Source organism: Kogia breviceps, chromosome 2 (genome assembly GCF_026419965.1).
Source record: "Kogia breviceps isolate mKogBre1 chromosome 2, mKogBre1 haplotype 1, whole genome shotgun sequence".
Taxonomy (NCBI): domain Eukaryota; kingdom Metazoa; phylum Chordata; class Mammalia; order Artiodactyla; family Physeteridae; genus Kogia; species Kogia breviceps.
The window spans coordinates 194,818,482-194,832,313 of NC_081311.1; the positions used below are offsets into that span (position 1 = coordinate 194,818,482).

At 39.1% G+C, this 13,832-nt stretch overlaps 1 protein-coding gene across 6 annotated transcripts in view; it reads left to right on the forward strand.

The window, feature by feature from the left end:
* The window catches only part of GIGYF2 (GRB10 interacting GYF protein 2), a 129,897-nt gene that overhangs the window by 83,127 nt on the left and 32,938 nt on the right, over positions 1-13,832 (forward strand). For 3 of the 6 annotated variants that reach the window (XR_010839252.1, XM_067027183.1, XM_067027184.1), the window contains 8 exons: positions 2,425-2,591; positions 4,059-4,121; positions 5,372-5,463; positions 6,514-6,621; positions 7,630-7,730; positions 9,622-9,722; positions 11,621-11,782; positions 13,209-13,367. Coding sequence is in view for 4 of the 6 variants with exons in the window: in XM_067027183.1 (XP_066883284.1) it covers positions 2,425-2,591; positions 4,059-4,121; positions 5,372-5,463; positions 6,514-6,621; positions 7,630-7,730; positions 9,622-9,722; positions 11,621-11,782; positions 13,209-13,367 (953 nt within the window). In the remaining 2 variants the exon portion in view is untranslated. The remainder of the gene's footprint in view (positions 1-2,424; positions 2,592-4,058; positions 4,122-5,371; positions 5,464-6,513; positions 6,622-7,629; positions 7,731-9,621; positions 9,723-11,620; positions 11,783-13,208; positions 13,368-13,832) is intronic. The other 3 variants (XR_009334062.1, XM_059054378.1, XM_059054379.2) reach the window with 1 other exon arrangement.

Here is a 13,832-nt window from a genome sequence, read left to right on the forward strand (position 1 = left end):
CCCAGCGGCCATGGCTCACGGGCCCAGCCGCTCCGCGGCATGTGGGATCCTCCCAGACCGAGGCACGAACCCATGTCCCCTGCATCGGCAGGCGGGCTCCCAACCACTGCGCCACCAGGGAAGCCTTATTTTTAGTTTTTTGAGAAACATCCATACATTTGCCACAGGATGTTAATTCTTTAAATGTTTGGTAGCATTATCCAGGTGGAGACTTCTTTTTTGGAATTTAAGAGTTATAAATTCAATATCCTTAATAGTTACAGGACTATTTAAATTATCTATTTACTACGAATGAATTGTGGTAGTTTGTGTTTTTTGATGAATTGGTCCATTTCATCTAAATTGATGTGTGTAGAGTGTTCCCTTCTTTATTCTCTTATTATCTTTTTGATAAAAGTGTTCCCTTATTATCATTGTAATGTCTGCAGTTTCTGTGGTGGTAATCCCCAGTTTCATTCTTGATATTGGTAACTTGTTCATTTCTCTTTTTCTCTTTGTAAGTCATGCTAAAGATTTGTTAATTTTACTGATCCTTTCAAAGAATCAGCTTTTATTGATTTTTTCCACTGTTGTTTTTGTTTTTAATTTCATTGATTTCTGCTCTTATCTGTATTATTTCTTTCCTCCTGCATCTTAGGGTTTATTTTGCTGTTTTTCTAGATTCTTGAGGTGGGTGCTTATATTATTGATTTGAGACCTTTTTCTGATGTAAACATTTAATACTATACATGACTCTCTCAGAGCTTATTTAACTGCATACCACAAATTTTGATATATGTATTTTCATTGAGTGTGTTTTAAAAAAATTTCTCTTGAGATTTCCACTTTTACCTATGTAGTATTTAGAAGTGTGTAGTTTAGTTTCCAAGTGTTTCGAGATTTTCTAACTTTCTGTGTATGATTTGTGGTTTGATTTTGTTGTTGTCAAAGAACACACTGTATACGATTTCAGTTTTTAAAAATCTGTTGAGATTTATTCACAGTCCAGAATATAGTCCGTTTCGCTGTATGTTCTGTGGGTACTTGAAAAGAATGTGTATTTTGCTATCTTTGGAGTGTTCTGTAAATGTCAGTTAGATCTATTGGTTGATGTGGTGTTGAATTCTGTAGTCTTTCTGATTATCTGTCTAGTTGTTCTATCAGTTGTTGAACTCTTCAACTTTACTTGTGGGTCTGTTCTGTGTCTCTTTTCAGCTATCAGATTTTGCTTCATATATTTTGCAGTTTTGTTGTTTGGTGCATACATTTTGGTGGACTGACCCTTTATTATATATGTCCCTCTCTGTCTCTGGTAATTTTCTTTGCTCTGAAGCCTATTTTATTAAATACTAATATAACTACTTCAGCTTTCTTTTGATTAATGTTTGTTTGATATATCTTTTTCTGTCCTTTCATTTTATACCTGCCTATATTGTTATATTTTAAGTGACTTTCTTGTAGATAGCCTGTAATTGGGTCATGTTTTCAATTGTATATATTGGGCCATCTTTCTTGTTGCTCGCTTCTTCAGCTCCAAATTTGGGAAGTGTGAGGTAAAATGAAAACCCAAGGAATTCACCACCAGCTGGTTCCTCAGGCTCCAAGGCCTCTAGTCAGTCTGCTGCCTTCTCTCTACCTTTAGGAGTCTTTTTGTTTGTTTGTTTTATATGTAATGTCCAGGGTTTTTAGTTGTATTTGGCAGGAGGAGCAGGGAGAAGTACATCTACTCCACCTTCCCAGAGGTGGAAGTTCCAGGGCTTGGTTTTGTTTACTGCTGTATCTTCCTGCCTGGACCTATGTGACTGGTGTTCAGTAAATAGTTGCTGAATCAATGGTTATTGATAGCGAGTTTGTTAATTTTATGTATAAAATATTCGGTTATTTCTTATTGTAAAACATCTAGAGAATGTTAGTTTTTTTTCCCTTACCAAAGCCAGATTTAGTCTTACCCTAGATAAATAAATTATAATTTTTCTTAATTTAATTCATTATTGTTTATATTTTGCCTAACCTCCAATAAACTCTAACAGAAAATGAAAATTAGAGAAGAGCATATTCAGCCCTGCATATTTATTTCTCTGTGCTACAGAGTCTAACAAACACTGACTCTTTTTAGTGTTATGCTTTTCTGACAAATGAACTTTAGAGATTGAGTGAGTTGGAGACAATTACGCTCCTTAAAATAATTAAAACACTGCTGAGAAATTGAGATGTGTAGACATAGGCTTATTTCTAAATTGTTTCTATAGTATTTTATTAGTTTGAGACCTGTTCACCACTTTTTGTGATAAATTAAATTAAGATGTTATACAAGGTATTTGATAGGTGCCGCATGAAACAAATTGTTACCTCTGGGTGAGGGTCAGAACCCGGAAATATATTTTTCCTCTTTAGCTTGAAAAGATTCTTACTGCCTTCCTTTCTGTTTAATTAATGCTATTATAGGTCCCTTCAATAATCAAGAGATGGCGGAATGGTTTCAGGCGGGCTATTTCACTATGTCTTTGTTGGTGAAGAGAGCATGTGATGAAAGCTTCCAACCTCTTGGTGATATCATGAAAATGTGGGGAAGGGTTCCTTTCTCTCCTGGACCAGCTCCCCCTCCTCATATGGTAAGTACCTTATGCTTCACCCAGAACACATAGTGGACACAGAAGCACTTGCTTCTCTTTGTAAACAGATGTTACATCTAATGAAGAAGAAACTAGTTCCTTGAAAGTGATTAACTGAAATGGCAATGGGAAGTCTGAGTCAGAGACTACATACCTAGCTATAATGATCTTTTCAAAACTCCAATACCTGTATACCTGTGCCCGTCCTTCTCTCTCTCTCTCTTTCTCTCTCTCTCTTTCTCTTTCTCTCTTTCTCTCTCTCTCTCTCAAGAAACAGAATCCTGCAATAGCTTTCCAGCAGGTGTTGAAAGAAGAACTTCTTATCCTGGCTTCCCTACCAGGTCATGCATGTTCTGGCTCCTTACCTTTTTAAGTTCATTTCAGAGCTTTTACCTTTATCTGCTGTGCTTCAACACAATTGACTTAGACTTTCTTGTGGCCTTTAGTTAGAATATGCACATTCATTCTCCTCTCCATTTATTTGCCTCTTGCTTTCTGACTTCTGGAGTTCTTAAATTTGAGTTTTGCCTTAAAGCAAATGTTACTAATATAAAATTTCATTGCTTCAGAATATTTTGAAGACTTTTTAATTTTTTTAACATTCGTTATTGATATTTTAACTAAAAATTAGATCATTACGTAACCCTTCTAATATGCTGACCCTGGAGTGCCTTTGAAGGGGAAGTCTTATTTTGCAGCTGCTCCTGGACCTCTCCCTGTTTAGTTCCTTTTGGGGGGCTTTGGATCTGTGCCTCTTTTTTGCTTCTCCAGGTTGGAGTGTCTGGTTGCTGGCCATAGTCAAAAGTGGCCATAGTCAAAAGTGGCCATAGTCAAAAGTGGCCATAGTCAAAAACCTTTAGTGTGAACACTGGATTTCTACAGTAATATCCATTGATTTACTCACCAATTATATATTGAAGATCTGTGCCAGGGCTGTGTTAGGTTCTTACGTGATGAAGATGAATAAGTCAGTCACAACATCTGTAGCCAAGAGAGTTCGTAAGTGAGAACAATGGTTATCAAACTTCTGACCACAGCCCATAGGAAAAAAAAAATTTTTTTATGTCACTACTCTGTACACTTATTAATGTGCAGGTATATCTGAAACAAGTTTCACAAAACATTTGGTGCCATGTACATATTTTCTTTCCGTTTGTTTTCTTTATTTTTCCAGTATGTAAATGTTGATCTTGAACTAGTAATTGATTTCACAATCCATTGATGGGTTGAGACCTCCTGTAGTTTGGAGAGCAATGAAAATTCCTAGGTGAGGGGAATTATTCCTGTCATTTCTGTTGTAAATCCAAAGAAAAATTGTATTGTGTATTACTGTATATCTAAATTGTATTTTTACCACTTAACTCAGAAATTGGGATGGGTTTTTATCTTGCATGTTTCAACGCTGAAAGCTCATCACTTGGAGCTTGGCATGCTTTCTCTAATCCATTTCCTGGCTTCCAATTATAGGGGCTGAGCCTCAGTCAGACCCACTTAAGGGGAAAATCCATGGGAAGCTCTGCTTCCTATCAGGTATTGCCTTTGCCCTTAAGTTAATTTTAGACTAATCTAGTGTAGCTTCTATCCATGAATATTTAATAAGAAAGAAAAATGTCCTTGAATTTCAGATGAACCTCACCCCAAGTAAATCATATATCAAATGTTTTTTTCCAAACTATAATCAGTGTGCAATAAGGATATAAACTGTTCACTAATGATTTGTCTAAATTTAGTCTGTGTTATCCTTATGCTTTTATTTCTGCTATCTTTACTTCACTTTTCTTTTTTTTCCCACTATTACCTTTCCAAAATTTAAATTCCAACTGTGTTATTTGACATATAAGCTAAAAAACAGCGTTTTACTACAGCTTATTTTTAAAAAAAATTTTTTTTTTTTTGGCTGTGTTGGGTCTTAGCTGCAGTGTGCGGGATCTGTAGTGAGGCACGTGGGCTTCTGTCTAGTTGTTGCGGGCTCCAGAACGTGTGGGTTCTGTAGTTTGCGGAACGCGGGCTCTCGCGTTGAGGCGCGTGAACTCAGTGGTTGTGGCGTGCAGGCTTAGTTGCTCCGAGGCATGTGGGATCTTCCCCGACCAGGAATCGAACCCACGTCCCCTGCATTGGAAGGCAGATTCTTTACCACTGGACCACCAGGGGAGTCCCAACTACAGCTTATTTTTAAACTCATGGTGTACTAATAGCAATAGAAACACTTAATTTTTGGATAGAGAGTTAAACAGTTTTCAAAGCTCTTTTATATTCCATTTAATTTTAAATTTCTCATCCCCTTTAAGAAGACATACTTATACACTACCTCCCTGTAATTGTTATGTGTCATTATAAAATCCTACCATAAGTTTTAATTTTACTCCTTTTTGTTTTATCCTGCTTCTCTAATTTCTCCATAATCTCCAAATTTATAAATCCCTTTTAAGATTGGGAGAATTATACATTTTTTTTAGTTACAGTAATAACTCTGGAGTACAGTACAACATTCAGCTTCAAGGGCAGGAGGGGAGAACAGCAGCTAAATAAGGAACCTTTCTTACCTTAGGGACTCTCTTATAATGCTGACACCACCTTCTTCCACTAGGTGGCACTAGTTTCTAAAGATGCCTGATTTTTTTTTTTTTTTTTTAAATAGGTGTTTTGGGTTTGGGGTGTAAAGGTGGGGTGGGATGTGAAGGTCTAGGATTCATTTTCCTTTCAGATGTAAGTACTAAATTGCTTTTAGGCTCTTTCAGTTTATTCAGTGGTATTTCTTTCCTTCACCCCTTTACTCCCAGGGAGAGTTGGACCAGGAACGACTGACCAGGCAGCAGGAACTCACAGCCTTATACCAGATGCAGCACCTCCAGTATCAGCAGTTCTTAATACAGTAAGAGCAGTAACGTGGTTGGGTGCACTGCAGCAGCACAAGGGCCTTTAGATAGAATCTGCTCCCAAATTTCACTGTTTACAGCAGAAAACTAAATAGGATACTTCAGTCATCAAATCCAGCTCGTGGCATGTTACCACTATACATTCTAAGTTTGGTCTTACCTTGTTTCTTAAATACCAGAAGATGACACATAACTATAATTTTGCAAGATCTTTAGCTCCTAAAGCAAGAATCAACAAACATTTTAAGAACTAAGTGTCTTCTAAATGGCTCAACTTTGAATGCTGTAGAGAAAAAACAGATGAGGGGGCAGGAAAGAAGTAAAAGTTTATACTATTAGTGGTATGGAATGATGGTAGAGTCACTTAGGTTGTGGGTCCCTTTCATAGAAGAAGTAAGATTTGTTATCATCTGGTGCAGAGGTTGGCAAACTGGCTGGCTTCCTGTTTTCATAAGCAGAGTTTTATTGGAACAGAATCATACCCATTTGTTTGTGTATTATCTATGGCCACTTTTGCACTACAGAGGCAGAATTGAGTAGTTGTGAATGTCCTGCAAAGCCCAAAATATTTACTGTCTGGCTCTTTACAGAAAAAAAATTGTCCACCTCTGATCTAGTGAAAAAAAATCTTACCTAAAATTTTCCAAGCTTGAAACGTATAAATTTGAGGATTTTTATACAAGTGATTTTATTTTTGCAAAGAGTTCGTCATGTGGAAATAGCTGTTAGTTTGAATCTGTTTTATTTCTCACTTGTTTTCTGATAAAAGGCTACTATCATCTTAAGGGAACGTTCCAGTTTTGGGCATTTCATTAATTTTTTTTTTCCTGTTCTTTTTTCAGAAGCATGCCATCTATTAGTTCAGTTCTTTCTAGAATAAAATACAGAACAGTTTGTGTGACTATTATGAAGAATTGTGAAAATATATTTGATAGCTATTTCTAATGGTGTTTTTTGTTGGGGGGGCCTGAACTTTGTCTTTTAATGTCTCAGTAAAGTGAACTAAATGTGGATAGACAGGTTATACTGTATTTTACTTTTTGAAGACAACAGTATGCACAAGTTCTGGCTCAACAACAGAAAGCAGCACTGTCTTCCCAGCAGCAGCAACAGTTGGCACTTCTTCTCCAACAGTTCCAGGCACTGAAGATGAGGTTGGTGGTCGTTTCCATGATGTGTCACATTGTGTGTGTGTGTTTTAAAGAAAGAGAGGAAAGGACATTTTTTGTGTGTTGTGTGTAAAAATAGAATATAGTTTTTAAAAATAATAATAATTAAGTAAAGCATTTATTTGGTCTTTTTACTCAGAGGATAAATTTTGAATAATAACCAAAGAATACCAGGAACACTTGAAAAGCAGTTTAGGCTCATGGAATCAGCAACAACAAAAAAATGTAGTCGAGAAGTTTAATCTCATTTTTACCTGTGATGTCTCAAGAAAGATATTAACAATGCCACACAGGGTTAAAATTTTCCAGACCCAAAAGCCATTAAGGTAGGTCTAAGGAAAAGGAAATTATGCTAAAAGTCTTAAATTCCTGCTCTTTCAAGTTAACATTCAGGGTAGTATGTGTTGTGTCTTCTGCAAGGAGATGGGCAAGGTGGTAGGTCTCTTGCATGCCTCCTGCAGAGGTGTCAGTCACTGCTGTTAAAAACTTTACTGTCCAGTTTAACCAGAACCTTTTATATTTCTCTTTTGAGCCATAACCCATTCTGCAGGTAGGCAGATTAGGTGTTCAGGTCTCCATTTTAAAGATGGGCAAACTGGGACTCAGAGTGGCTAAAGGACTTGGTTGACATAATACACAGAACACTTCAGAGACAGAAATAAAATGCAGACCTTTTGACTTAAGGTCTGTGAGTTTTTTCATGATAACATGCTGCCTCTGTGACTCTTATTGAGATATTCTGGATTTTTTAAAGACAGTAGGCATATCCATTTTTTATAAATCAAAATTTGCTAATACCTCGAGGGTCCAGAAGTGTGATTACCTTGCCTCTATCCTTTTTCCTTTCCTAAATGTTTTGGTAGTGTTATGTTTTAGTTAAAACAATGAAGTGTTCTGGCCAAATAACCTCAGAGACCTACAAACAATCTGGAAATATCTCTTTATTTTCGTGGATGACAAGAACAAGTTAATTTTCTAATTTCCCTTTTGCAGAATATCTGATCAGAACGTCATTCCCTCAGTAACTAGGTCTGTGTCAGTGCCAGATACTGGTTCTATCTGGGAACTCCAGCCAACAGCCTCACAGCCTACAGGTAAAACCTTAGATTGGCCTTTAGTATAGCTCCAAGGATTTAGACTTGTATAACTTTTATAATTCAGTTTTTAAAAAATATATCAATTTTTCGACGTGTTTTGTATTGGATATTAATAAAAAGTGAGTTGTTTTGTTGTAAATAGACCCCAGCTATTGAAAATAGCTGTAAAGGAGTTGCTGGAAATTACTTAGTAGATAGATTTCTTGAACTTGAGTCAGCCTCTCTTTTTTTTTAATATTTTTTTTTTGTACGCGGGCCTCTCACTGCTGTGGCCTCTCCCATTGTGGAGCACAGGCTCCGGACGCACAGGCCCAGCGGCCATGGCTCACGGGCCCAGCCGCTCCGCGGCACGTGGGATCTTCCCGGACCAGGGCACGAACCCGCGTCCCCTGCATTGGCAGGCGGACTCCCAACCACTGCGCCACCAGGGAAGCCCTAGCCTTTTTTTATGTTGTTCTAACCACTGTAGAAAAGTCTTTTGAATTGTTTTTATTCTCTTCACCAGAGTGAGAAAAAGCGTAAGTTAAAAACATAAGTAATGATGATGTATTCTTTTGAGTCGAGGGTTGATGAGTAGTTTAACACTGCAGGTGCCCAGAAATGCGGGGAATAGAAAAGGCTACTCTTACCTCATTCACTCATCTTTTTGCATCAAATTGGAAAATTTAGGGCTGGGATTTTTGAAACATTTTGATATTGGTGCAACGCTTCTGTTTCTTAAGGTCTGATCCATGCAGAGGTGTGGGTAGTTTGAACCATGGATAGTCCTTACAAGAGGTAAGGACCATGGGCACTGATGGAGTTTTCTTTGAGCCACTGAGCCATTCATGTCCTAGTTCTCTTGCTGACACTGACCCTGGAGATTGTGGCAGGAGAAGGACTGATTATTGTCTCTTGTCAACTCCCCGTGCTGTGTGTACCTTATTTTTTCTTGGGAGTCATTTATAGTTGTTAGGGTGTTAAAATAGTCTTCACTTTAAAAAAAACTATAAATACCTTATTAAACATTTTCTCTCTTCAGGTATGATGCAATTAAGTTCCTTTACAAGCAGTCCATTGGTTTTATGCAGACAGTAATTTATAAATAGACTATAATAGGAATGTAGGAAATAGAGAATGCTGAAAAGTGGTGTCAGCAAACCTTACAGGCAATAGGAAAACAGGCTCAGAAGCCTTATCTGTTCATTTACTTTGATATCAGACCCTGTGCTGCCTTTCAGGTCAGCAGGACCCAGTGTCATTTGTGAGACCTGCCTAGCTAGCCTTTCCAGAGTCCTCCCAGCTCCAGCTGTACTTCTTTCTCTCTCTCTCTCCCTCTCTCTCTCATTGAAATGCAATTCATGGAACATAAAATTAACCATTTTAAGATGAACAATTTAGTGGCATTTAATACATTCACAATATTGTGCAACCACTGAGTTCTCTCTAATTCTACAGCCATACCTCTTAACCCTGCTCTCCACTTCGTATGCAGTAAGAAGTTGTGTGGCTACTGGAAATACCGTTGGCTTTGGGATCTGTGTACACTGGGATTTAAATCCTGGCATATGCCCATGTGCTTGCCGTGTGTCCTTGGGGATGATACAGAACTACCTCTGACCCTTATTAGCTTGTTCATCTGTAAAAATGGGGATATGAACAGACATGGGTCTTTTTGAGGATGAAATTAGTTCCCAATAAATGCCTGGTACTTTCTTCTAGATGTGTTGAAGGGTATTGATATAAACTAGAGCCCACTGGTAGTTCAGTCTACTTAGAAGCAGAACAGATATAGGTGATGGAGCTCATTCAGGGACAGGGAAACAGCTTTTTTCATTATGCTTCTGGATATTTAGCCAGGTATGTAAGCTCTGATATGCCTCACTTTTTCCCCCCTCATGTCTTACAGTTTGGGAAGGTGGTAGTGTATGGGATCTTCCCCTTGACACCACAACTCCAGGACCTGCCCTTGAACAGCTTCAGCAGATGGAGAAGGCCAAAGCTGCAAAGGTCTGAAACTCCTTCTTCTGTAGCAGTGCATGCTTTCCAACTGCAGGTCATAGACATTTGTTTATTGATGTCTCTATTTCTCTAGCTACTTATACATGTTTCCTTTTAGTCCACGGCTACGTAGCTGGTATAAAGCACGTTCATACTCTGTCATTATTGTGCCAACTTCTCCCCAAAAAGACTTCACAACAATTTAAAGTAACAAGTTTAAATTAAATCAGTTAAAATTGGTTTGTCGACACATTAATGATCATGGTGGTACATTACGTTATTCATGGTATAAATGCTTGTAGGATCATAAGAAAATATCCACTACATAGCTTATTATAAGACCCTTGATCTGAGGCTTGAGTTCCCACATTGAATCTTTATGGTGGTGTTGGTTTACGCCTCTTAGTGCCTAAGACATGCAGCTGAAAAGCTCAACATTAATACTACATTCTGTGTTCTAGTCACATCTTCTGGAGGAGCTAGGAATCTTGAATTTTGGTTTTAGTACTTGTCAGAAGAGGTTGTCTGTGAACACCTAGTGTCATTGAAATGACTTCTGGGTTCTCATGCCTCCGAGAGAATCTTATTCCTGTTTTATGTTTAGTGCATTCTTATCCTGAGGCAGTCACAGTATCCGTAGAGTGCCCAGAATATGAAATGAGTTCAGAGTCAGGATCTGTCTCCATAGGAGTGACAGACCATAATTCGAACAATTCTTGAGTTTGTTCTTGTTCCATAGCACTTTGTGCTGAGAACACATAGATGATGAAAGTGTGCATTCTTGTCTGTGTGTGTGTGTGTGTGTGTGTTGGGGGTGTTGGGAAGATGATGACACAGGCAAGTAACACAAGGAAGCACATGAGCCAGCTACCCAGCAGGAGAGGTGGGGATCCGGAATTGGGTGACACTTTGGATGGATGGTAATAACCTGAGCTGATTTCACTTGAAGGGTAGTAGGATTTAGCTCAGTTGAAGGGTTTTGGGTTGACAGAGTAGAAGGAGGTGAAAATTAAACTGCAGTTGGAGGAAACAAGACCTCTAAAGGCTAGAAGTGTATGAGAACATCCTGGCATAGGAAACAGTTAAATAATTTGGTCCAGTCTAGAGCTGGTGTGTCTGAGGAATAAATGATGAAAGAGATTAAAGAAGATGAGGCAGGCCAATCAGGAGGATCCTTGCCCGTGTGTCGTGTTAAAGCCTTAGGGTTTATTTTCAAGGTGAAGGATGGTATTAAATGTAAGCCTGGGAGTGATTTTTTTGGTGGAGGCTGGATGTTGAACTGGGGACTCTGGGCAAAATAAGATGCCGGGAAGCCAGGTCAGAGACTATTAGGAACGTGGATGAGAAAGTAAAGGCCTGAATTATATGTGTGGCAATAGGACTGGAGACTAGGGGCTGGATTTGACTAGTATTGGGGAATTATGCATGATAGAGTTTGTTAAGTGGTTGGTCTTCAGATTTTAAAGAATTTCTGTAGTTTTTCACAACATTGCAGTTGAAACCTTGTTAGACACATTGTTAGATCTTCAATCAGAAAATCCTTTGTAGGGATGAACAAAGAAATGCCATCCCAAGAGAATTCTGATGTTACTCTCAACACAGGCCACTCTCCCACATATAGGAGAGATGTGCAGTAGTAGTATGGAGCGAAGAGACAGGTAAAAGTAGGGGTGAGTGCATCCAGCTTAGAAGAGCGTAAAACTTTCTGGTTACTGTGACACAGCAGAGCTTAGAGCTCTCACAGAGCTGCTTTCATCACCCACTTGCACTACACGTAACTGAGTGAATGGTAGTGTCTCCACCTTCCAGTGTCTGCACTGACCAGCTCCTAGCAGTACTGGTCAGTGATGTTGGAGTGTTCCTGTGCTTGGCCTCAAGTTTCTAAGAGCACTCTTGTGTAACCACAGCTAGAGCAGGAGAGGAGAGAGGCTGAAATGAGGGCAAAACGGGAAGAGGAGGATCGAAAGAGGCAAGAAGAACTCCGGAGACAACAGGAGGAAATTCTTCGGAGACAGCAGGAGGAAGAAAGGAAAAGGCGAGAGGAAGAAGAGCTTGCCCGAAGGAAACAGGTATGTCTGAGAACTCTGCTCCTACGATTAGCGCTGAAGGAGGGCCTGCGGGATATCTTGCTTACTCCCATCATTTCACAGGTCATATTTCTCCTGGAGAAGTCTTCCCTGAGGCATCAGGGAGTTAGCAGGATTGGGATTAGAATTTTAGGAGACTCACTTCCCTTTAGGAAAAATGTCTTTTATCCACTAACACCCGCTGGAGGGATATTCTTCAGCCCTAGTAACTTATTGGAATTGATTGCCTTTACATATTTCCTGGGGTTTTATAAACCAGTTAGATTTCAGAAGTAATTAAGTTCTTAAGTATTTATAACCAGTGACACTGAATGTTTTTCATGTTTTGTGGCCACGTGTATTTCTTTTTTGGGAATTCTCTATTATGTGCTTGGACCATTTTTCTTTCTTTCTTTTGCTTTTTTTTTTTTTTTTTTTTGCGATACGCGGGCCTCTCACTGCTGTGGCCTCTCCCGTTGCGGAGCACAGGCTCCGGACGCGCAGGCCTAGCAGCCATGGCTCACGAGCCCAGCCGCTCCGCGGCATGTGGGATCTTCCCGGACCGGGGCACGAACCCGTGTCCCCTGCATCGGCAGGCAGACTCTCAATGATTGCGCCACCAGGGAAGCCCTGGACCATTTTTCTACTGGGATTTTTAAAGATCCCATTTGAAAGAATCCACTCTGTAACAGCCCCATTGTCTAGCCTTTGCTTCACATTTCCTTCTTGTTTTTTGCCCTAAGAAGAACTCTGAGAAAAGGCATCCATGTCCATGCTGAGATTAGATTAGACCTACTAGTATTTCTTAGAGTCACACTCTGCATTAGCAATGTAAGGACTTTAAGAAGTATTGCAGTAAAGAACTCTGTTTAATTCTGTGTTGCTTATTATTTCTTCCTAAGTTATTTTGACAGTGGGACCCTTTTCTGTATATTTAATATCCATGGGACTTTAGTTCTGTGAACATGTTCTGAGACACATGGCTTTATTCAATACTTTTCACTGGAAAACTTCTCTACCTCACCAGGCATTTTTGGTGACTATGTTGGTTTGACTTCTCTATGCCTTAGGTTCTCATTTGATTAAAAAAAATAGGGACTGATGATAGCAACAGAGAAACCAAAGCCTGCGTCCTTTTTAGTGTTAATCAGGAAATGATGTAGCTAATGTAGAAACCAGGATGGACTTTGCACGTAGTACTATTTAACTATTAATATTTTAAATACAAATTATTTTAACTCTTAATATACCTACTCCCCAGCTCACATATATACTTTTTGCCCTAGATCCTGGTTAGATACTTCTTATGTATACTGTTAACAGGATCTTAGCAGCATGTAGCCTATTTCTTTCCAAATTATGATGTAATATATTAATTGAGATGCACGCACGCGTGCGCGCACACACACACACTTTTTTTTTAATTTAGGAGGAGGCTCTGCGACGCCAGAGGGAACAGGAAATTGCATTACGGCGACAACGAGAAGAGGAAGAAAGACAGCAGCAAGAAGAAGCTCTTAGAAGACTGGAGGAAAGGAGAAGAGAAGAGGAAGAAAGGCGGAAGCAGGAAGAATTATTACGCAAGCAGGTGATCAGATGGTTTGCTCTTCTCATTGCTTCTTTGAAGCTAGGAATTAGTGATTAAGAAAGTATTAGGATATTAGGAGACCCTATCTAAAACTTTTTCAGGTTGCTGCAAATTACCAAAAGAGATCTAGCTGGCTCTTATTACTTTTGTGATAACCATCCCCCATGTAATTATAAAAGCTGAACGAAATGTCAAGGAATCAAAACAAACAAAAAACGAGGGCACCAGAGAAAAATTGAAGAAGGCCAGCTCTTAAAAAACCAAACGTGAGACTGGAGGTTGACAACTTTTTGCCTTAGGGTACTCCCCGGTTCACACTTTTAGAGTCTACAGTTCCTTGCTGCTTAGTGTATCCGTAAGTTGATGGCAGCAATGACCATTATCTGACTCTACTGTAACCATGCCGTTCTGCTGTTACAGGCAGCCAGAACCCCTAAAGCATTTCATTTTAATGTTTAAGAACAG